The sequence below is a fragment of the Vulpes vulpes genome, chromosome 3 (genome assembly GCF_048418805.1).
Source record: "Vulpes vulpes isolate BD-2025 chromosome 3, VulVul3, whole genome shotgun sequence".
Lineage (NCBI taxonomy): Eukaryota > Metazoa > Chordata > Mammalia > Carnivora > Canidae > Vulpes > Vulpes vulpes.
In genome coordinates, this window is record NC_132782.1 from 134,484,273 (window position 1) to 134,510,124 (window position 25,852).

Consider the following 25,852-nt stretch of genomic DNA (forward strand, 5'->3'; position numbering starts at 1 on the left):
GAAGACACTGAAGACTATAGAGATTACAAACTTTGCTCAAAATACTATCTTTGCAAAGACAAAACTATTAGACTAATGTGTCTTATATTATTTTTTTAAATAAAAAGTTTTAGAAAGAATGCATATATAAATGGATAAATATTGGTACAAATATGGGAATTTTTCTTCTAGAAAGATATACAAAAAGTTAGTAAGTGCTACCTTTAGGGAGAGAGCCTAGGTGGAGAGAGGTAATTTTTCTATTTTTACTTTCTGTACCACTGAAAAATTTCCAATATGAACATTTGTTAAATCCATTGTTTAAAAATCTTAGGTTGGAGTTATTTATGGGTTATATTTTCCTTTTCTTTTCTATATTTAATAAAAAAAGTAATGTTTGGTTTTTAAAATTTTCTTCTTCTTCCTTTTCAAACAATATGTCTGGTGGCTTAGTTATTAGAGCATGCAGAACAAAGGTCATAGGTTTGATTAATTACGTTTGCAAAGAATAAAAATATCCCTCAGTCACAGAATACATTTTTAACTTTAAAAAGTCATCTGGCAAACTCGTGTTGCTGATCACAAGGATGAATCAGGTAAGAGCATGTGGTTGACTCAATACAAAACATTAATCTTGGAAAATAACTCTCAGTGATGTCTTACTGACAGAGGGTAAGAGAAAAGACAGCAGTGTTACTCATCTCTAAGTAAACATTCCAATTTTCATATTCATCAATTCACTGCACTTCTGAATAGAATATAAACAAAACCTTAACAATCAGAGAAAATATAATTCCTAAAAGCTAAAAACTATTATGTAACAAAGCTTATTCATTTTGAAGATGATACAGTTCTTATTAATGTACTATATAAATATCAAATAAAATACATATATACCTGTAACATCTTCTGGATCTGATACAACAATATGTGCATTTAGTTCCTGTAGCTTGTGATGCAGTTCTTCTAATTTTTTATTTGATTTTTTCAAAATGTTGTCCACGTAAGCCAAACTCTTTTTATCTGTTGTGACCTTCCTCAGATTTTCAGCTCCTTCTTTGATTTTCAGTTCTTTCCTTATTTCTCTCTTGATTCGATCTTTGATATCATCCAGTTTCTGTTGCACCACTGTATCTGAAAAGTCTAATTTTTGAACAGCACTCACATTCTCAGAAAATGGAAGACTTCGGGAATCTCCCTACAGAAAAAAGGGAAAAGATATAAATGTGGTAGTTTAGGAAAGTTAGCTGCTCAGTAAAATGTTCAGCACAAGAACAAAACTGTATTCAGTGATTCTTTTTTTTTTTTTTTCAGTGATTCTTTATTAAGTATATTACATTTAATTACATTTAGTTACTTCCTTAATAAGCAACAGACTAGTTACCTTTATTATCACCATACAAAATCCTAAGTTCAAAAACTCTGTCCACTCACTAAACAACATTATCTGATAAATTTATATTAAAGTAAACACATCTACACACAAAAGCATCTTAGGGCTGTATAAAGACAGTAGATTTCTGATATCCTATAAACCCAAGTTAGATCCTAACACCTAAGATGTGAATCATGAGCAAGTTACTTGACTTTTCAAACATTCAGTTTAATTGTCCATAAAATCTATATAATACTGCCACGTTCCAGAGATACTGTGATAATCCAAAAGATTTTATGTGAAGCTCCAACTACAATTCTTGGCCCACTGCACAGTCACTCAATAAGTGAAAATTATTACTAAATTCCATAGGTAACATACAATCCTATTTAATCTGCTATAAAAAAAAACCTCTTAAAAAACTAATATTGGCAAAAATAAAGTTGTATCTTTATGGACACTTTTTGATTAATGAATTAAACGCATTAGGATTTGGAAAGACTATACTTAGAACTCTATATTATTTCGTGGCTAACTATCCCAATTGATAAATTGGTTAACTCACTACAAAAACATCATTATGGAATGCCTGGGTGGCTCAGCAGTTAAGCATCTGCCTTTGGCTCAGAGCCTAATCCCAGAGTCCCGGGATCGAGTCCCACAACAGGCTCCTTGCATGGAGCCTGCTTCTCCTCCCTCTGCCTGTGTCTCTGATTCTCTTTCTGTGTCTCTCATGAATATATAAATAGAATCTTAAAAAAAAAAATCATTACTGGAAAATATGTCTCAATTATGTCCTACTGATAGAAGCTAAGACAATATACACTATCAGTATTCATCTTAAAATAAAAATCAGATTAGGTAAGCACATCAAATCTACATTTAAAACAAACCAAAGTTATGTCCTTGCTATTTATATGTCATTTGTTATTTTATTTTATTTTATTTTTTTTTGACTTTTTTTTTCATTTGTTATTTTAAACTCCATTATTATAATACTACTGGTTTTTAAATTTTTAATTTCTCAAACATAAACATTAGAAGTAATGTTTACCTTTGGGAAAAGGAACTGAGTTTATGAAGGTTCTAGAAAAGAGACATTTCACTGTGCACCCTTATTATGTACCTTTTAAACCATAGATCCAATTAATTAAAAGATTTTCTTTAATTTCTTTAGGAATCCATCATAACCAAATAAGTAAGTTCTGTTTAAATTCCTGGGTGCAAATACTTTTTACATCTAATTCTTAACCGCTAAAAACCAGGTCATCTTGCAGAACAGCTGGTTAATAGATGGGAAGATATGGGCTCTAGTCTTGGCTTTGGACCAATTTACCTTGTGCCAAAACGCATGCAATATAAAAAATGAAGTAGTTGATAAATCTATTCTTGACATTTTTAGGGCCAAGAATCCCTTCTGAACTCTTGACAAACAGTAAAACAAAGAAAATTTCATGTTTGTATATACAATTTCCAGGTTCCAAGGATTGGAGATTAAGAATTCCTGAAATAAGTGATCTATATCTAACTGGCCTTAAATTTCAGATCCTTATTTATGTAGATATAGAATGATCTTCTATCTGGGCTAAAATAGTATCTAGATTTTTCATTACTTATAGTGAAATATAAATCCTATCATCCATTTATTCAGTTTCCAAAGTTTATGAATCTACCTTTGGCTGGTTATCAAAAACAGCACATGACCACTGTCAAAAATTAAATGCCAAATTTCTGCTATCTGGCCTCAGGTAAAGTCGATTGAGGCAAATAATGATTAGATGAAAAAGTTTAAGCTAACTGCATTCCTTCAGATATTTTTATTTCAATCCTTACAGACTTAGAAAACATGAACTGCTCTCATAAATTTGTTAAGATTATGTACTAAGCTAGAGGTTCCCTAAATTTCTTGGTTTGTGGTGACCTTAGTGTGTCAGTAATTTTTTCCGTATGCCCTATAGGCCAAGAGAAATACCTAACAATTCTGTACTAAATACAGAATACAAATACTAAATACAGAATAGCAATGCCCTAATTACTTAATACTTAAATTATAACAACTTAGCTATTTGAAATAGCATAAACTGAAAGAAAACATTACATTTTTTTCATTCTTTAGCAACTATAGTTATGTATTAATGTTAGTACTTTCACCATTTCTCAAACCTTGAAATCAGATTGAAATCAGACACTCCCACCTTCAATTCCTGCTCCTCCATACAAAGGGAATGTAGGATAATCTAATATTGAAACTTAACTGACTCCAGTTGGTTTACGTGATTTCCAACAAATGGTGTCACTATTTGTCACCCTAGAAATTTTCAAATACACTGCAACATCCTGAGTGTTGCTGAGGTACCACAGAGAGTTTAGCCTCAGAGAGAATTGTGATACTAAAATATAAAAGGTGGTTACAAAAAAACTCTTGCAATATAAAATAGCATCAGTACTTGATGTGAATCCTTGAAGGTCTTTTGCCTACTTCAACCAACTCTCATTTCTTTTTAATTGGCTCACTAAATTCCAATTCTATCAAACTACAGAATTTACGGCTAGGGACAATCTCTCTTGGCTCAGCAACTAATACATGCTGCATCTTTGGAATATACCATCTTTCCTTCTTTTCTTCAACTAACTTCCTAGTCCCTTCTCTGCTAACTTTTACTTTGTTTCACAGTTGACCCCAATTTCTCCTGGGAAAGAATTTCCTGACTGTGCCCTCTTTGAATTTAGATTAGATGCCTCTCTTCACTACCTCAAACACCATGAGCAATTTGAGTGTAAGGCAGCTTATACCTGGTAGAGTAGTTCTGTTTTGTTTTCTTAATGATTAGTCCATTATATTACTTAATATTCTTTTAGAATTCAGGAAAATCTGTCACTGCTGAGAAACTCCTGCTTTCCTCTTTCTGATAAAGAGAACTTATACTTTAGGAAACTCAAAGGCAAAACAGATATTCAACCATAGCTGGTTAGCATGTTTGCTTCCTCTTCTTTTTCATAGGCCTACATTTTAAGTAACCATATTTTACTCCCATATTTTGTTATGACATGGTTTAAATATTTTTTGAATAGGAGCAAGAGAATATCTACAATATAATCAATAATTTAAGATAACCAAATGTCCCCCTGACTGTGGACAGGAAAGATTACAGTACTATTACTCCTTTCCTAAAAATGTGAGTTGCAATAATCTGTGAAATTTTTTTTAAAAGATTTTATTTATTTATTTATTCATGAGAGACACGGGGGTGGGGGGGGGCAGAGACATAGGCAGAGGGAGAAGCAGGCTCCATGCAGGGAGCCTGATGTGGGATTCGACCAGGTCTCCAGGCTCAGGCCCTGGGCTGAAGGCGGCGCTAAACCGCTGAGCCACCCAGGCTGCCCTAACCTGTGAAATTTACTGGAAAATGTAATTTTCTTGATTTTGAAACAAGTGAAATGAGATATTTTATCTATTAAATTATGTCTCTACCCTAAAAAAATAATAAAACAATTATATCATAAATGCCAAAATTAATACTAGGCAATGAAATAATATTCCCAACAGAAGTAAAATAAATTAGCCTCAGAAAATAAATAGCTATTTAACCAGTAAAAACCTTCAGTGATAATCTTTGTCTCAGTAGGTTCTACTACAGACAATAATAACTGTCTATATCATGTTTACAAGCTTAACACTTTGATCCACCATTCACAACTGTTTTCTTTTTTTTTTTTTTTTAATTTTTTATTTATTTATGATAGTCACAGAGAGAGAGAGGCAGAGACACAGGCGGAGGGAGAAGCAGGCTCCATGCACCGGGAGCCTGATGTGGGATTCGATCCCGGGTCTCCAGGATCGCGCCCTGGGCCAAAGGCAGGCGCCAAACCGCTGCGCCACCCAGGGATCCCCACAACTGTTTTCTACTCTATAAAATTTCATGACTACTCCCAAATTAAACAGTAGGTATCTTTTTTCATCTTTTCAAAACAAAGTTAGATCCAACCTCTAATCACAAACTCCCTTTAAAATTCATTAATATGCTCAGAAAGTACATAAATAGAAAAAAAAATGAACTAGTCCTAAGCATAAAACCAAACTCCTAACAGTGTTCATGATGCTCCAATTATCTACACATAAAAGAAACCTTTTAATTCTCATATCTTTTATCACTGAAATCTTAAGCTAGCCATTCCATTCTAGTCAAATTAATCGAACACTTTGCTATTTACATCATTTTACTTTGTCTTTCTTATACCCTATTTATCTATTTAAATCCACCATCACAAAATACTTGTTCAAAAAATATGTCAGGTCTTTCATGGTTAATTCTATTTTAAATTTTACATCATCCATATGCTTAATGCATTTAATCAGATAGATCAAATCCAAACAAAAGGAAACCATCAGTAAAATTAATACCCTCAGGATTTAAAATAGAACAACCGAAACGATTTTTAGTTAAGCAGGTTTCAAGTGGCTAAATAAAAAAAGGAATAGAGACTCTAATGAGTAAGAAACAAAGAGCAAAAATTAGATGAATTTCAAAGGAACCAAAATAAATGAAAAACTCAGTGGGTAGGCTAAATAGCAGATTAGACCAAGATAATCAATTAGCTTACTGACAGAAAGAAAACTGAGGAAGTTACTTTGAATTCAACATATAGAGATATGAGAAACTAAAAGGCATGGAAGATAAAATGAAAAGATCCAAGATCCATCTAGGAAGAGCTCCAGAATAAGAGAATAAAGAAAATGAGGGAGAAGTACTACGTGAAGATAAATGAGAATTTTCCAGAATGGAAAAATGATATAAATCCTTGGACTAGAAGGCCACACCAAATTGTAAGTAAGATAAATGAAAATAACAGAAATAAACAGAGAGAAAGGCACTCTATCAACAAATGAATGATCATTAGAGAAACAGAAGACTTTTCCTTAGTGATAACAGAGGCCCAAACTATCAAACTTCTGTAAGATTTTGAGCTTTTATCTTAAGGTCTTCATATATTGCTAAGGCTTTCTTTAAAAAAAAATTTTTTTAACTGCCTCAAAATATTAACATTCTGGGAAAAATTACAGATAAACTAACCCAGAGTTCATATTACATTTACATCATTCTCCTGTTCATTAATCATGTATGTGTTAATATAAAGACAAAACTGTGCTGCAGCACAAGAGAACGTGCCACTGTTACCTCTGAAACAAAGGTTTTTCTAATCATAATGTTAGCAATAATCCAAATGTAAACCCTAAGTCTTTATAAAAGCTGGAAATCTGTAATAAGAAATTTAAAAATAGTCATTTTCTTTCTTCTAGTCATTCTAATTCTAGGAATACAATCTAAGCAATAATTAGAAATTATTACTGTATAGAATGGTCAATTCAATAATTTTTAAAATAATCAATAATATATGCAAGGCACTGTTACAAGCATGGACTTACAAGTAGCAGAGTTTAAACCAATTTATAAGAAAGAAAAAATTTAGGATGCTACTAAGTGTTACAACAAAAGAATTTTAAACAGCCTAAGGAATAAGAAAATATTTCTCTTGTTTTCACCCTTTATTATTCCACAGTAGTATGTACAGCCCCATACACTGCTACTATGTACACACAGTTTTATTTCAAATTATGTTTAAGAATGGGGGAGAAAAGGCTAGCAAAAAAAAAATCAAAATATTAATAATTATTTCTGGGTATTTTCATTTTATTTTTCAAAGTTTTCCAAATTTGCTCTATTTTTTTTTAAGCAATGAACATATGCTGCCTATCTAATAAGGAGGGAAAAACATTATTTAAAAGAAACCCAAAATAACTTTCACTGTATTTCAGTTTTGGCAAATGTAAATTTTAAACAGATATCTGATACTCTATAGTATATTTGCTATGTAGGTTATTTTGAGTCAATACAATCCTACTGCAAAAAGACTACATGATCCATTCTAATTACACCATTATCATGTGTGAGCCAAATATTTCAAATACACAGATGTGTTAAATGTATTTAATAAATACAACTATTTTATAAAATAATGAAATTCTGATTTGTAGACTAAAACATAAATTGGTATTTTCAAATTATTACATTTTAACAAACAGTTTAGTTAAGAAGGAGAGTAAAATAAGAATACAATCAGATTCAAAGAACAAATTGGAGAAAAAAGTCTGTCACTTATGATCAAATACTTCATTTAGGGAGAGATAGGAAAGATGTTTACTTCTCACTGGCCAAGTTCCCAGAGAAGAAGTAAAAAAGCTGTTACTTTCTCTACACTATAGATCAAACAGTCTGACTTGACAGATGCCAAGAAATGCTAGAGCATCCATAAAAACTCACTGGGAACAATGGCTCATATAATGTTTCAGATAGAAGGAACTTCAAAGATCAAGTAGCCTAACTACCTTGTTTTAGCTTTGAGGAAAGTGGATTCAAAGCAGCTAAGCAATTTGCCTAAGGTTGTAAAGAAAAGTTAGTGACCTTGCTAGGTTTACCATACCAGTCTCCTGACTCCCAGTTTGGTGCTTCTTAGAGGAGATCTTAGGAGTATCCACTGCCTTATTTTTGAACTACATCTTGGCCTGATTTGCATTAATTAACAGATGTTATATACCTTAAATCAGGAATATTGGCAGGACATAATTCTTCTAATTTCATGCTAATCCAATCCCTGTGTCTCAGGGGAGAATGCTCTCAGCCAGAAAGCAAGAAACCAGTTCTAACACCAGCTCTATGTCCCTAGCTATGCAATTCAAGTACGTTATCCCCATGTCCCTGTACCAGTTTGCTCATCTGCAAAATGATGTTTGGCTTTCCTCTCTTCCAGGTATTTTTTTTTTATTTCATTTATTCAAAATGTTCACTGAATGCCAGGCAATGGAAAAGAGCACAATCCTGCTTTCTTTCGGGTATTCAATTTAAGGTAGATAGTCATGAAAACCAAACATAATCTGAAGAAGTAACACAGATTTACACAAATGTAGGCCATATTGTGTGTTTATGTATGTATGTATAACAGAAAGCTCAATTAGAATGTAGTATGATGGCAAGAACTAAGCATTTGGAGTCAAACTGGCTATGTGTATTCTGATACTGCAACCATGCTAAAGCTTAGAAAATGGAATTATTACAACTACCTTGACTATATTATTTCTAAGTCTCATGATAGCTATGTCTAGGACTAAGAAGTATGTTTTCATAATAACAGTGCAGTTCCTGGCACATAGCACTGAAGCAGATAGTACTAGATTCCTACATAATATCCATCTTCCCTTTATCCTTACTGAAAAAACTTCCACTCTGCTAGATGCAGCAAAGTACACATGAAATTCTCACTTCACCAGACTCTCTGGCGGCTAGAAGTATCCATATGACAATTTTTCCAAAGAGAAGCCAGCCTAGTATTTTGGGGAAAGCATCTACTTCTCTTTTTGCTTAGAATGCAGACCTAAGGCCTGAAGATGAAGGAGCCATCATGTGACAATAAGGGGACAAACAGGACAAAACCCAACATACTAAAGATGGCAAAACACAGAGAATGAACCTGGGACCCTGATGGCTTTACTGAACTGCTGCTATTCAGTCCTACATTGTCTACCTTGGATTTGTTTTAGATAGAATATAAATTTCTATCTGACCAAAGATCACATAGGGCCCTATACACAATATAAAGACTTTGGTTTTCACTGAGTGAAACAGGGTAGAACTTAAGCAAATAAGTGATATGCTATGACTTCTTGTATTAAGAGACTGAGGAGTGAGCAGGGCAAAGCAGGGAAACCCATTTTATGAAAGTATCGTGGACATTTATAAAACAGTCTCGGATGAATCCTGCCTCCCTGCATTTTTATGCAAGCCCCATTTTCACACTAATTGAAAACCAGCCTTTCAACTTACTCTGAGAGTGTGATGATAGTGACATTGTGGTAATAGACAAAGAGACACAAGCATGGACTTCAAGAGGAGCATAGCTTCTGTTTTCACTCTTAAAAACCCAAATACTATTTAAAGAAGTCCAGACTTGTGCTTGCTTCGGCAGCACATATACTAAAGAAGTCCAGACTATTCTGCTAGAGAGAATGTCCTGGGAGATGAGAGTAACCATGTGGAGAGTGGCCATGTGGAAAAGAATCAAAGCACTCCAGCTGTTCCAGCCTTTGCAGCTAAGGCACTAGACATGTAAATCTGCAGTGGACATTCCAGTCCAGTTTAGGCACCATCTGAATGCAGCTGTATATAAGTAAGCACAGGCAAGATCAACAGAAAAAAACAAAAACAAAAACAAAACACCTAGGATACCCACAGAATCTTGAAAGGAGTTTGTTACATTTAACAGATAGGAGATTGAGGTTGCTGCAGTAATCCAGGCAAGAAATAATGATCACTTTAAAGTTTCTTCAATAACAATTTAATCCCAATAGATAAAAAGCGTAACAATCTAATTTGAGTAATGAGGATGTCAATAACACTGTTATTATGTTAAAGTTTTTTTTTTCCTTTTCTTTCCCACCTTATGCCCCCTGCCATACTTCAAGAAGGATGTAGGTGGAGACAATTTTCTTCTTTAAAAAATAAAACAAAATATAAAATCATTACTTTTTAAAATAGACTTACTTAAAAAAGTTGCCTTACTTCCTCGCCATCCCTGTGACAAAATTAAGCATAAGCTGCATGTACATGATTATATTCAATGACTGATTTAGGATTAGTTATGTGATTGAAGTAGGCCCATTCAGATGTTCTTTTCAAGGGAATTGATAAGGAAGTCCTTCTCCAGAGAACACCAGTTGCAAACATGATAAAAATTTAAAGTTACTGATGAAGATAAGTGCTATTCTTATAGATAACCACAAGACAAAACTAACCCAGAGAAAAGATGAAAATCAAAGAGAAAAAGATCATTGTGGACACAGGCTGAGCATCTAAATCCAATCATGTTTATATTCCCATACCCCTAAACTTTTAAGTTACCGTGCTAACCAATTCTTCTTTTGCTTTAGTTTGACTTAAGATTTCTCTTATCACAAATCAGAGTGCCAAATAATACATCTGGCTTCCTGCTTTGAAACATGAAGCTTTATCAATTTAGTAATGATAACTGCAATTCCAGATCTATACAGGTGATTTTTTCCCAATATCAATATTCCTTGTAAGTGGCTGTGTACACTACCACTTAAAATAACCTCATTTTATACCACAAAACTGAACCTAATGGAGCAGATTTCTACTTTTCTTTCAAAGGAAGCTACTAGTCATTTTTGGTCTTATTTTGCACACTTTTCTCCCTTGAGTTTCTAGGAAATGTTTCTTATCTCAAACTATGTGATTCTAGTGAGGTTGTCAATGTTTTTACATAATCCTATAATCCCTGGCAACAGATGAATGATTTAAGTATGGACATCTGACTAAGCTAAACCATAGTGTCTCACATCCTGGCCAAACATGACTGTTTCATTCATCCCACAAATATTTACTGAATACCTATTATGTGTGCTCTCACAGATATTGAATCCACAGTGAAGGGGAAAAAAAGGACATCTATACTGTATTAGGACTTAATGACATCTCCAACGCTAATCCATAATCTATATGTAGCATTCTAGCCTCTTTCTCTTGCTCACCTGTAAATTTCCTTCCAGTAAGAAACCTGGCTTCTACTACTTGCCATCCACTTACTTACTCAATTCTAGTATACATGTATAGCAGGATCAGAATTGTTAGCCCATATCTTAATCACAGTACAGTGCTTACATGCACCTTTTTTGCTTTTGGTATTGCAGGTTCTCTCCAATTTCAAGTTTACCTAGGTTAGCACCTTTTCCCACCACTTTCTTCAGTGAGATTGTTTCATATAAATATGTGTAATGCACTTTGGTTCTGTTGTAACAGCCTGCGTTCCTTTCTCAGATCTCTGACCCCCTAAACGATATTTTCTAATTACCTTACTTACTAACTTTTAGTGACAGTGCCCAGATCTTGATTTCTGACCCTAGTTTCCAATAAAAGAAATGGACTCCTTGAAGAAATGGTTGATTTCAGGACTGGAGTGGAAAAAGGGGGACACCTGGGGGGCTCAGTCGGTTAACCATCTGCCTTCAGTTAGGTCATGATCCCAGGTGCTGGAATAGAGCCCCACGTCCTGCTCCCTGCTCAGCAGGAAGCCTGCTTCTCCCTCTCCCTATTTCTGCTGCTGCTCCCCCCTGCTTATGCTTGCACACACTCTGTCAGATAAATAAAATCTAAAAAAAAAAAGAAAAGAAAAAGAAAAAGCTCAAAATGAACCTGGAGCATCTTGCAGTCCAAGAAAGTAAAGTACTCAAAACAAAGCAATAAATGCAACACTGATGGAGGTATGTCAGAGGGACACAAGAGCCAGCTGGAAGAGCCTCCCCAACCCTCACTGCTGGCCAAAGCTAGAACAATTTTAGTAACAAAATAAGGTAATATTGGATTATAATCCCAAGTATAAAATAAATATCAGTCCGTTCTAGTATAAATAAATAATCAAATTAATGGCAATAAATCTCTGGTACATAAGAATTCAAAATAATATATATGTATACATATACACATTTTAGAGATATATATGAATATTTCCTCCTTTTCACACTGTACTCTTTGGAAGAAGTCATTATGCACAATTGACATAGAAGGGGGGTTATGCTTCTCTTCTTTGATAGTGTGTGTATGTGTATATGTATATATGTTATACACATGTACAATACATATAATGTACTAACATATAAGGTTATGCTCCTCTTCTTTGATGGCAAAGTGTGTGTTTGTATTTCTGCCATCAAACAGGAGGATAACCCAACCTCCCCAACTCCTTATATGTCAGTTGTGCATAGTGACTTCCTTCCAAAGGATACAGTATGAAAAGGAGAAAAAAAAAAGAGAGAGAGAGTAACTTTATAATCAGGAGAAACCTGACAAATGCTACCTCAGGTAATCAAGGTTAATATCAACAGTGATAAATTATGTTGATATTATATAACTTTGACACAATATGATGAAAATGGTACTTTAACACTGTAGAAATAAACTACCCAAATCCCACAACTCTGGCCAATAAGGAAAAACAGCAAATTCCAGTAGAGGGATATGTATAAAATACCTGACTAGTACTCCTCAAAACTGTTATGATCACTTTAGAAAGAAAGAAAGAAAAAGTCCGAGAAACTAAAACAGCCAAGAAGAGCCTACAGAGATGTGGCAACTAAATGTAATGTGGCATCCAGGATGGGATGCTGGTGCAGGAAACTGAGAATTATATAAATGAGTGAAGTGTGGACTTTACCTTCTAATAAGATTCATTAACGAGGAGCTTATATCTAGAGAAAAGACAAACATTCAGGTAAACCACAACTAAAAAACTGGGATAACTGCAATGAAAGAACTCATGACAGAACAATGAAAAACCCACAAAATGGAGGAAAGCCTCCCTAAGGCTGAGGATGCAAATTTTATTCTGAGACCCAAGAGATGATTAAGAGTTATCCAAATAAGGTGAAAGGAAGAGGTGTTCCTGCTTGAGAAACTAAAACAAAAATCACACTTGTCAAATTTCTGATTCTGGACAAGATGGAACATGCTCACTTCTTTCTCTCCTGCCTGATACCTATAACTAAACACTCTGGAAATAAACAGCAATCATAAGACTCTGAGAGGTGAAAAAAAGGCAAAGCATTTAGAAACTGCAGGTCTTGAGGAATACAAGGTGGTAAATTCTCTGGATTTTCTTTTTATCACAATTTATCCACACTGGGTACCAGACAAGAACCTTCAAAGCCAAAGTTAAAAAAAAAAAAAAAAAGGTCAAAAAGAGTCTGCTCTCTCTAGAACGGTGAAAGGACAGTAAACAGCCCAACAGGACAGAACCCCTTTTTGACAACACCCATCCTATCCCAGCCACACACCATGGATAGCCCCCCATCTGAGGAGTCTGGACTTAATTGGTAGCAGTAAACAGTTCAGGGTAGAATGGCAACACCAAGTACCCTGAGGCAGTGCTCTTCTTCTGTTAGTACAGTGTCAGTGGAGCTGAAGTGAGTATACTGAAGGATACAGCAGGGAATAAAAAGGTCCGGAAAGGGGCTCCTCTTACCCATCAAGGAAGAGGCATCAACAGAGACCAAGTAGGAAGTGTGGTCTGCTTTCCCTGACCCTGAGGTAGTAGAGGGCCTGGTATGTAGCTTTCCTTCCTAGTCAAAGCAGCCTAAGTAGAGATTAAGCACAGAATATATACTCTTACTCAATAAGAGTATGTAAATCAGGATGATGCCCCCTTCCCTCATCAATGTGGTGTCAGCAGAGACCTGCCCCCATGTTCAATAGTTAAAGACAAGACAAGGTGAAACTCCCATCTACCACTTGCATGGTGTCATCAGACAATGAGAGGGATTCTGGGCTTTTGCTCCTCATCTAACAGCAATAATCTGAGACAGCAATCATCTCTTCCAATGATGTGCTGTCAATGAAGACCAACTGGAGACCAAGTCAAGAATTCTACCCCTATATAGCAGGAACAAGCAGTCCTCTTCACTACCCCAAGAAGACAGTGGAGTAAAAGACGACCTTGGTAGAGAGAGCTGGAGAAAAGAACCCATTAAGCCTGCATAAGAAGTCCTGCACAGACCCATGACTTGGCAGAACCAATCTACAGATCAAGCTGACCAGAATTCATATGCAAAAAGGTTTGAGAAGGGATGCCTGGGTGGCTCAATGGTTGAACATCTGCCTTTGGCTCAGGGCATGATCCCTTAATCCTGGGATGGAGTCCTGGGATTGAGTCACACATCTGGCTCCCTGCATGAAGCCTGCTTCTCCCTCTGCTTATGTCTCTGCCTCTCTGTGTCTCTCATGAATAAATAAAATCTTAAAAAAAAAAAAGTTTGAGAAACAGACTACACCATAAAACCCAACTTTTTTGGAAAAGCCTTCAAGTAGTACATAGAGCCGACCAGAATAATACTGTGAGGGCTCTGGAAAAGGAATAATCATTGGAACTACAGCCCACAAAATTAGGCCAAGAGATATGTGCTAAACCTAAACAGAGTGAGTACTTGCTAAAATAGAAGATTTAAATAGGATACAAGGTCTCATAATAGTCAAAATGTCCAGAATAACAATAAAAAGAAAAAAACAAAACAAAAAACCAACACTCACCCAAGAACCAGGAAAATGACAAACTGAATGGGAAAAGATAATCATATATGCTAAAATGAAGACATACCACATGCTGAAATTCATTAATAAGATTTTAAAGCAATCATTAAAAATGCTTCAACAATTGAATAAATGAAAAACACAGAAAAATTTTAAAAATGAACAGAAAAGCTCAGCAAATAATAGAAGATAGGGAAAAAACTAGGAAATTGCAAAAACTGAAAAATATAATTAAAATAGAAAGCTCACTGGATAAGCTTGATAGTAAGATAACAACAGAAAGACTCATTAAACTTGAAGAAAATCTGAACAGAAAAGAAACAGATTGAAAAAAACAAAGCACAGAGATCTATAGAACAAAAGATCAGACATTTGTGTTACTGGAGTCCCAAAAGGAAAAGAGCAAGTGTATGTTTGAGAGAATATTGAAAAAAAAAATGGGGGGGGGGGGGGTAACTTCTAAAATTTGCCAAAAGGCATAAATCTATAGAGTTAAGAAACTCAGTAAATCCTAGAAAGGATAACCCTAAGGACATTCAAAGAAAGCCAAGATATATCAAATCAAATTTATGAAAACTATATACAAAGAACCATTTTTAAAAACAGCTAGAGAGAAATGATGCATTTCTCAACAGAAACCATGGATGCCAGAAGAAAGCAGTATAATTTTAAATGCTGAAAGAAAACTGTCAACCTCAAATTTTATACCCAGTGAAAATATTCATAGAAATTAAAGGGAAATGAAGACATTCTCAAAGAAAAAACTAAGAGAAATTGTCAGCAGCAGTCTTAAAGAATGGCTAAAAGAAGTTCTCCAAACTAAAAAGAAGTGGTAACTGAGGGAGATATATTAACTTCAGAAAGAAAGAAGACAAAATAAATAGAGCTAAATGTAACAGACTATCATTCTCCTCATGAATTTTCATATGATCATTTGATGTGCTCAAAGTAGAGGAAAAAAAAACAAATTTTAAAATGGATAGAACCTAAGTAGAAGTAAGATTCTATATTTCACTCAAAGTGGCAATATGGTGAGGTGCCTGGGTGATTCAGTGAGTTAAACATCTGCCTTCAGCTCAGGTCATGATCTCAGGGTCCTGGGATTGAGCCCCACTTTGGGCTCTCTGCTCAGCAGGGAGCCTGCTTTCCCCTCTCCTTCTGCCTGTGGCTCCACCTGCTTGTGTGCTCAAAGGTGCTGTCAAATAAATAAATTTTTTTTTTCAAAATGTGGTAAAATGTCAATCAATACCAATAGTATCTAAAATAAGTTACACATGCATATTGTAATAACCAAAGGAACCACTCTGAAAAACCTGGTGAAATGCTCAAAAATACTATAAAAAATTAAAATGGAATTCTAAAAAAATGTTCAGGAAGACCACAGGTAGACAACAAAAGGGAAACAGAGGCAGAAGTAGCAGAAGGAACAAACAGAAAACGAACAGTGATCTAGCAGACCTAAGCTCTTACATATCAATAATTACTAGAAATGTAAATGCTCTAAATATAAAAATTCCAAACAGAGATTGGCATAATGGATTAAATCTAGCTATAGGCTATTTATAATACCTTAAATTTGATTATCATGGCATAAGTAGATTTAATGAAAAGTACATACCATTTAAACATTAATCAAAATAAGAGCAGCAGTGGCTATATTAACATTAGGAGAAGCAGATTTCAAAGCAAAGAAAATGATCAGGGCAGAAGATGTTCATTACAAAATGATAAAATGATCTATCAAGAAGACATAGTAATCCTAAATGTAGAAACAACATAGATTCAAAGTATAAGAAACAAAAGCTAACAGAACCCAGAAGAAAAATAGAAAAACATAAAATTATAACTGAGGACTTCAATACTCTTCTCTCAGCAAAACAGAATTACAAGATGAAAACCAGCAAGAAGAATTAAACACCGCCATCAAAAATTTTTTAATTACTCCACTAAACAAAGAGACTTTAAAAATACATAGTACTGGGGTGGCTCAGCGGTTTGGCGCCTGCCTTCGGCCCCAGGCATGGTCCTGGGGACCCGGGATTGAGTCCCACGTCGGGCTCCCTGCATGGAGCCTGCTTCTCCCTCTGCCTCTCTCTCTCTCTCTCTCTCTGTGTCTCTCAGGAATAAATAAATAAAATAAAAAAAATACACAGTACTGAGTAAAAATTAAAATACAATGTAACAAAATGTGTGGGATGTCACTAAACTCCCACCTCAAGAAATAGAAAAAGAGCAAAATAAATCAAAAGTAGGTAAAAGAAACAATAAAATCAGAGCAGAAAGCAATGAAATTGAAAATAACAGAAAAAAAAAAACAATGAAACAAAAGTTGATTGAAAAGATCAATAAAACTGGTAAACCTCTTTGTCAGCAAGACTGACAAAGATCTAAATGACACAAAATACAGTACCAGGAATAAAACAGTGAATGTCACTGCAAATATTACAGCCATTAAAAGAATTAAAAATAAATCTAAACTACTCTGATGAACCAACTCCTTGGAAAGGACAAACCACCAAAACTCACCCAATATGAAATATGTAATCTGAACAATCCTAAAACTGTTAGACAATCTTTTACAGAAAATATGAAGGAATACTTCCCAATTCCTTTTAAAAGGTCAGTGTTACTCTAATAGAATAAATGAACACAAAGATCAAATTATCCCATGAATTTAGATGTAAAAATCCTCAAAAAAAAAGCAAATTGAATCCAGTAATGAAGAAAATTACATATTATGACCCTGAAAGATTTCATGTATACAAGACTGGTTCAATATTCAAAAATATATCAATATAATTGACCATGTCAAAAGAATAAAGATGAAAAATCACAATCATACCAACTGATGCAGAAAAGCATTTAACAAAATTCAACAGGTATTCATAATTAAAAACTCTTAGTAAACTAGGAATAGAGAACTTCTAAACTTGATACAGATTCTACAAATACAGCTAGCATATGTAATATATTGAAAGACTAAGTGCTTTCCCCCAAGATCAGGATCAGGATAAAGACACATGCTCTCAGCAATGTTCTTCAACACAGTATTGGGCATTCTAACCATTTCAATAAAACAGAGGACATACAGATTGGAAAAGAGTAAGTAAAATTGTCCCTAGTAGCAGATTAAATGGTCATCTACATTAAAAAAAAAAAATCTAAAAAATTTACCAGAAACTACTAAAATAAAATAATTCGCAATATTACAGGTTACAAAAACACTAAAATAATCAGTCATAATTAAAAAAAAAATCAATCATACTTCTGTGGACTCACAATGACCATGTGGACATCAAAGTTAAAAACACAATACCATTTACAACCACTGCCCCAATACTCCTGTGAGGTGATACACAGTACCCATGCCTGTTTCCTATCACATCCTTAATTATGATACCTTACTTGTCTTCCTTGCTTGACAGTAGGATAAACTCTCTAAAAGCAGGTGCAGCATCTATCCTGTTCACAACTGTGTCCCCAGCACTGTGTCTGACACATCATAGCTCATCAATAAATATTTTTGAGGATATTAAAAAAAGGAATGTGCTTCAAGTCCATAGCTAGACTAATAATCCCCTATATCCAAACCCTAAACTCTACCCCTTTGCCAATAAAAAAGTGCTAGGTATATTAAAAGTTTCAGACAAAAAGAAAAAAAAGTATTGGGAATACAAACATCTAGAGTTAGAAATCAAGATAATCTTTACATTTTATAGTATGGAAAGGGCTTTCAGTCACAATTGTTCTTTTCAATTAAGTCACAAGCATATTCAAACACAAAAGGAAATTATATAGTAAGCAACAAAATATGAATTGTTAGTAATTGTCCTTTTAATGACTACTTAATTGCCTGTTACTTTATCTTTACATTCTAAATTCTTAGACCTTTATGTGTTTAAAATAGAAAAAACGTTATCTTGTCAGTATTCTAAATCAGGGGGCTCATTATCAAGTGACAGGTACCAAAACTACCAATTACTCTAGGAACATCTAATCACCATCCCAATGATCAATTTTATCAATTTTTCACTAGTAGTGATTCTTAAATATTTTTGTATTATGTGGAGTTGGGGTCAGGGGTTCGGGCATAGATTATAGGTCTACACTGGGATACTGATGAAAGCAATGGACTCAGAATATTTTGTGTGTAACAAACATGTACACAAACACAGAGAGGGAAGAGGTTTCAGGAGGTTCACAGATCCCTAAATCCATCCAAGGACCCAAAGTCAGAATCCACGTAGGTCAAGCCTGTTGTCAACCAATTTCCTTCTAGCTATCAGCTATTTCTTTGGAGCCTAGTGTGCAAAAAAAGACTCTTTAGGAAATATACTCTGTTCACAAAAAACCGTAAAGTAAGATTTTGATTAACTTCCTGGAATACAAAATTAACTTCCTTTGTACAAAATTAACCATGTTAAAAATTTAAGCAGATCTCTGGATGATCAGAGAAATCTTCCTCAGTGCCTAGATCCTATTTGTTTGCACACCTCTGAAGGTAAAGCAGGGGATCTTCTTCATTCTGAACCTCCTCCATTCCTCAACTTCCCAGGAGATAAAACTATATAAGCTGTTTTGTGTCTACGGTCCTAACAATATAAGAAACAAGAATAATAATCTCATACATTCATTAGTAATCATTATATTTTAACGAGACTCTTAAAAACAAGTTAAAAAAAAAGGGGGGTCTACTTCTACATTATGGTTTTCTTTCACCTCTAAATATGAATTAAAAGTCATTTCCCCTGGTCAGAGCTTCTCAATAGGGGCTTTATCACCAAGCCAGGGCATTTTGGAAAAATGTGGAAATTCTGGCTGTGAAGATTACAATAAAATGGAGGCAGACAGGTGGAGAAGTGACTCAGGCAGAGGCCGAGAACTGTGACAAAAAAGGTTCTAATAAAATAATGAAACCTACAAGTATAGCAGAACTAAGGTTTTTGTCTCAAAGGACTAAAGTGATTAAATCACTGAAATACCAAAAGAGAAAGAGAAGGAAGGAGGAAATCAAACTTGGGATTCTTATATAATGTTTTAAGTTGAAGAAACATAAAGCAAGTTGTCATTTACTGAGAGTTGGGAGGTAGGGAAGGAACAATGAAACTATATAAACAATGCAACAGAACATCCCTATGGAAGTAAATCTAGTTAAGTGCAAGATAAGTTACAACTATTTACAAATAGAAACAAAGAGCCAAGTGACTTGGTTGAAACAACTTAAAAATTAGTGAATGATAAAGTATTATACAAGTAATTAGATAAAAACGTGGTGTACCAAACTGAGTTCAACATTCCCACTCTCCTTCATATTGGTCTTCGTGTCCACTGATGACACAAGATACAATATTTTATAATTACTATGAGGTTGAATCTTAGAGTTAAAGATTTCACCAAGAAATAATTTCTGGTATGGAAATGATAAATACTAGATTTATTATAGTAGTTGGGGGTAAAAGGGAAGAAGTTCTAGAGAGGTACCCTTAGACAGTTGCACTGGTAATATTTATATCTTTAGCTGAGTATCACAGTGCTTTGTTTTATTATTCTCTATGCATCTTTTGGTATTTCTACAATATTTTTAACAAAACAAGAAAGGAATAATACAAAAAATAAAGAAAAACAAAGATATCTAATAGTTAAGACACTGGATTCCATTATTGGGGAAGTAGATAAAAGTAATCTGTAGAATTCCCAGAAAGCCATCTAAGTAGGACAGTCTTCTGTCTGGTATTTCTATAATACAGTACAGATAATGGCTTCTCAACCTCTTAAAAATTTTTCTACTCTGAGAATACACTTTCCTGAAAACATGTTAAGAATGGTTGATTAAAAAAAAAAAAAAGGTCGGTAAATTGGTGCAACCACTGTGGGAAAATGTATGGAGGTTCCTCAAAAGCTTAAAAGAAAAATACCACATGACCCCATTATTCCACTATTGGGTATTTATCTGAAGAAAACAAAATCCCTAAATCAAATAGATGCATGCATCAATATGTTTATTAGAGCATTATTTACAAATAGGTAAGATATAGAAACAATCCAAGTATTCATCAACAGATAAATGGATAAAGATGTATTTACACACACACACACACGAATATTACTCGGCCATAAAAAAGAATAAAATCTTGCCACTTATGAAAACACAGGTGGGCCTAGATGGTATATGCTAGGAAAAATATGTCAGGCAGAGAAAGACAAATGCCATTTGATTTCAACTTTATGTGGAATCTAAAAAACAAATGAACAAGCAAACAAACAAAAGAACACACTTAAATACAGAGAATAAACTGGTGCTTGCCAAAAGGGAGGTGGTTAGGCAGATGGACAAAACAGAGGGAATTAAGAGATAAAAACTTCTACTTATAAATAAGTCATGGAGATTAAAACTACAGCGTAGGAAATACAGTCAGTAACACTGTAATAAAGTTGTATGGTGACAGACGGTAATTATACTTATCATGGTGAACACTGAGTAATGTACAGAATTGTTGAATCAATATGTTGTAAACCTGAAACCTAACACCCTGTCAATTATATTTCAATAATAATTTTTTAAGATTTTATGTATTCATGAGAAACACAGAGAGAGACAGAAAGAGCCTCTGCTCTTAACACAGAGGGAGAACCTGACTTGAGACTCGATATCGGGTCTCCAGGATCACACCCTGGGCTGAAGGCAGCACTAAACTGCTGAGCCACCTGGACTGGAATTTTAAAATTGTTACTGGGTATATTTCAATAAGTAAGAAATATTAAGCATATTTAACTTTATACCCAATATAATATATAAGCTTCTTTTATAATTCCAAAAAATGAAGTCTCCTAGCTATTACTTAAATTCTTAGTAATAGCTCATTCATTTTTTCTCTTCTTGTAAAGCTAGTGTCCACAAATATTAATATATCAGAATACAACAAAACGGCACAAATAATATTAAGGGTCAAGTAAAATCTGCCTAAGTTGGTGTCCTAAGTGGATTCTGACTTAATTTTAATTTAAAATACTTTATATTTCATGGCATATTATGTTAATATAATGTTTTTAATTATTTATAACAAACTGAAGGAATTACACATCTAAAGAAATCCTGCACATTCTTAACAATTCAGAATATGGTGTGCTTTAGTTCTTTTGAAATTTTATAGTATAATAATATCACCATAAAATAATTGTTATCATCAATATAATACCTGTAATTGCCAAGCACATTTCTCCTACAAGTCATGTTCTATGAGGTACTACAAAAACATATATGGGAAGGGGTGGCCAATAGCCTGATCAGATAAAAATGATAATTCAGCTTTGGCAGCATATAGACACTCTATCTTCCATCTTACACCTCAGATATTGGTTTGCTTTTAAAAATTATTTCATTCAGGGGCGCCTGGGTGGCTAAGCTGGTTACGCATCTGCCTTCAGCTCAAGTCATGATCCCTGGGTCCTAGGACAGAGCCTCACATAGGGCTCCTTGCTCAGCAGGGAGTCTGCTTCTCTTCCCTCTGCCAACCTCCCCCCCTTATGCGCTCTCACCCTCTATCTCAAATATTTAAATAAAATCTTAAATTATTTCATTCAGCAACAATTTATTAATATCTACTATACGTAAAGTCCTATTCTAGATACTGATACAAGGATGATCAAGCCATGCTTCCTATAAATTGGTGGCTGAGATGTACGTTCATGGATGTGTATCTACCTTAACTTATTTAAAAACTAGAATCATATTATCTTGAAAATGTGATTTTTAAGCTCATAAAATCACTAATATATATAAAACAGAAATAATTTTTAAGTCAATAATGTGTCACAAGTTACTCTTAATAAAATTATGAAGTCTTCATAAGGGGAAAAAAAAAGTAGGTTAAAAATGATTTCTCCACATTGTTTCCATTTCTCTTACCAAGCCTAGACATATATAAACATACCAAGTATAATTTTAAGAACTCATACATATGTTTATATTAGAACTGTAAACGGTAATGAAAATTACATAAAATAGTTTCTTCCTCCTCAAATTCTAACAAAATTCAAACCTCCAAATTCATTTTCCTCCTATAGCTTTGAAACTTGCAGAGATTCATCTCTCTACTTATTCAACAATTATATATGATCACATTTTTTTTTACTAAATATTTTATTTATTTATTCATGAGAGACACACACACACACAGAGGCAGAGACACAGGCAGAAGGAGAAGCAGGCTCCATGCAGGGAGCCCGATGTGGGACTCGATACTGGGACTCCAGGATCATGCCCTGGGTGTGAAGGCACGTGCTCAACCGCTGAGCCACCTGGGCCTCCCTATGATCACATTTCTATCTACAATTGTAAAGGATCTTATAAGCATTCTAAAAAGCATTCTAAGGGCAGCCCGGGTGGCTCAGCCCAGGGCCTGATCCTGGAGACCCAGGACTGAGTCTCACGTCAGGCTCCCTGCATGGAGCCTGTGTGCCTGTCTCTCTCTCTCTTTCTCTCTCTCTCATCTCTCATGAATAAATAAAATCTTAAAAAAAAAAGCAGCATTCTAAATATATATTCTTTTTATTAAAATGCATTGTATATATTCAAAGTAATAACTTAAATACCTATGGTTTAATTACTTCATTAATATGGAATCACTTTTGCATCCCAATCCTATCTCACGTTTACTACTGGTAAAAATGGTATCTCTATCAAAACTAGAATTGAATATTTCTTTTTCTTTTTAAGATTTTATTTATTTATTCATGAGAAACACAGAAAATGAGAGAGAGAGAGGTAGAGACACAGGCAGAAGGAGAAGCAGGCTCCATGCAGGGAGCCCGATGTGGGACTGGATCCGGGGTCTCCAGGATCAGGCCCTGGGCTGAAGCCGGTGCTAAACTGCTGAGCCACCCGGGCTGCCCTAGAATTGAAAATTTTCTATTTTAGTAGACAATATGTACAAATCTCAGGCTCTCAAATACTTCCAATACAGAAACATGTTTCACAACCAAAGTACCTAGAAGGATCCAACAAAAATGGGATACTAAAGGCAAAAGAGAAAGAGAGAAAGAAAGATTATGAATAAGAAATCCTAAATTCTAGTCATGGTTCTGTCACTGGTTTGCTGGAATATTCATAGCAAATTCTTAAACTGTTTGGTTTCTTTTCCAAAACAGTAATTGGTTCTAATTTTAATTCAAAGTTTACATGATGTCCATTCTGAATCCTATAAACAACTTTTGCTTTAATGATAATTAGGGATTGTAGACTTCCTTTTTTCCCTTCATTATCCTGATTCAGCAGGTCCCAATATCCACCAGCCCTTATGAGTCCCAATATACCTGTATAATTATTTAATGTCTATCTTCCTCTCCATATTTTAAGTTCCATAAGAAAAGGGAAGTACATTTGGTCATTTTTAAATATTTTGATCATTATTATATTACCAAGCCTCAGAATAATACTTTGAATATAGAAGATAGTCAGTAAATATTTGCTGAATGGAAAATTAGCTGCTCAAAGTTGACATATTAAGGGAGAAGTAATAGCTGATTGAAAAAGAAGAAAAAAAAATCATACTAACCACTAAGGCCATTTGGTACAGGAGTAAGAAATACTACATACTTTTAAGAAAAGTCCAACTTTCTATGTATATTAGGTAAATCAGGGAACAAAATGGGACATATACTACATTATTTCTGAAAAGTCTTAAATATCAATATTTTAAAGGATTAAGACTAATTTATTTGGAAAATACACTTCATCCCCCATTATTGAGGCATTATAATTTGAATCAATATTTAATAAAACTACTTGTTAATCACAATTTAGAATTGATAATTTTGAAGTATGACTTATATCACAATACATCAGGTCACATACTTCAAAATGAAGAACAAACTTCTGGTTTGTTCTGGTATAAGCAGCACTGCAAAGGAAGATAAACAGCCACATAAGACTCTGAACTCTTACTCTTTATTACCAAATGGAACAAAGTTTATAAAATGACTTAGTCCATTATGGGTGAGGTTAGGTAACAAAAACCTACAGAGAACCAGTAATACCCATAACTAGTTTCCTTATTTCTATTCACATTAACAAAAGAATTACAGGTTAGACAGGTTGAACCACAAAAACCATAGAGGATAACAGGTAGGCTACCACTGCAGATCTATGGGATGTCACTAAGGCATTAATGTATCAAGGAAACACTTACTAATGAATAATCTGAGCCCCTCCACCCCCAGGATGGCAATCAGCATTAGTGTTAGTCATGCTACTGAATATAACCAAATGACAATCAGTTTTGTTCTTACATACTCCTTAATATTGTCTAATAAACTGGCCTTCCTTCAAATACACAAAACAAGTAAAAACACATCAAAAGTAAAATTTAACAGGGCATCTGGGTGGCTCAGTCAGTTAAGTGTACTACTCTTGATCTCCAGGTCATGAGTTCAAGGATCATGTTTGTTTGTTATTTTTTTTTTTAAGGAAAAGACAAGAAAAATTATAGACCCAGGTACCCTACTAATCCAAATATGAATTATATATGGATTGCTTCTGCCATTATCTAGAGCACTCTGGGATAAGGAAATGCAAAATATTAGAGTTGCTTTCCCTCAATATTTTGAAGAATATGACCAGGTAATTGGTAATTAACACAAAAGAATTCAAAATGGACAATAAGGATTGTCTTAGCAGCTGAATTTTGTTTCTAGACCTCCACTGTCAGTTTAGTAACTAACCACTTGTGGCTACATATATTTAAATTTAAATTTAATTAAACTAAAAAGTTAGTTCTCAGCTGTATTAGTCACAATTTCATGTCCCTTGTGTCTACCATATTAAACTGTTAGCAATAGGTATTACAACATTTTTTTTAATTGAACTGCTGATGACACATTGTATTAGTTTCAGATGTAGAACACAGTGATTCAACATTTATACACATTAAGGAATATTCATAACCATTAAGTCTAGAAGGATACATGTATATTTACATTCACACACACATACACGATTTCTACCATTCAAGGAATTTTTTTTTTAAGGATTTTATTTATTCATTTGAAAGAGAGCAAGAAAGAGCAGAGAGAAGGGCAGAAGGAGAAGCAGACTTTCCCCTAAGTAAGGAGCCTGATGAGGGGCTCCATCCCAGAAGCCTGAAATCATGACGTGAGCCAAAGGCAGACACTTAACCCACTGAGCCACCCAGGCGCCTCATCCTAGTAAGTTTTAATTAACAATGTATTCTAAAAGGAAGAGGCTAGGAACGCCTGGGTGGCTCGCGGGTGGGCGTCTGCCTTTCGCTCAGGGTATGATCCCAGGATCCAGGATCAAGTCCCACAGGCTCCCTGTGGGGAGCCTGCTTCTCCC

General features: G+C 34.5%; 1 protein-coding gene across 2 annotated transcripts in view; it reads right to left on the reverse strand.

Moving 5' to 3' along the window:
• PKN2 (protein kinase N2) overlaps positions 1 to 25,852 on the reverse strand; it is a 132,175-nt gene that overhangs the window by 82,153 nt on the left and 24,170 nt on the right. For both annotated transcript variants that reach the window (XM_026004831.2, XM_026004832.2), the window contains exon 2: positions 877 to 1,177. In XM_026004831.2, coding sequence (XP_025860616.2) covers positions 877 to 1,177 — 301 coding nt within the window. The remainder of the gene's footprint in view (positions 1 to 876; positions 1,178 to 25,852) is intronic.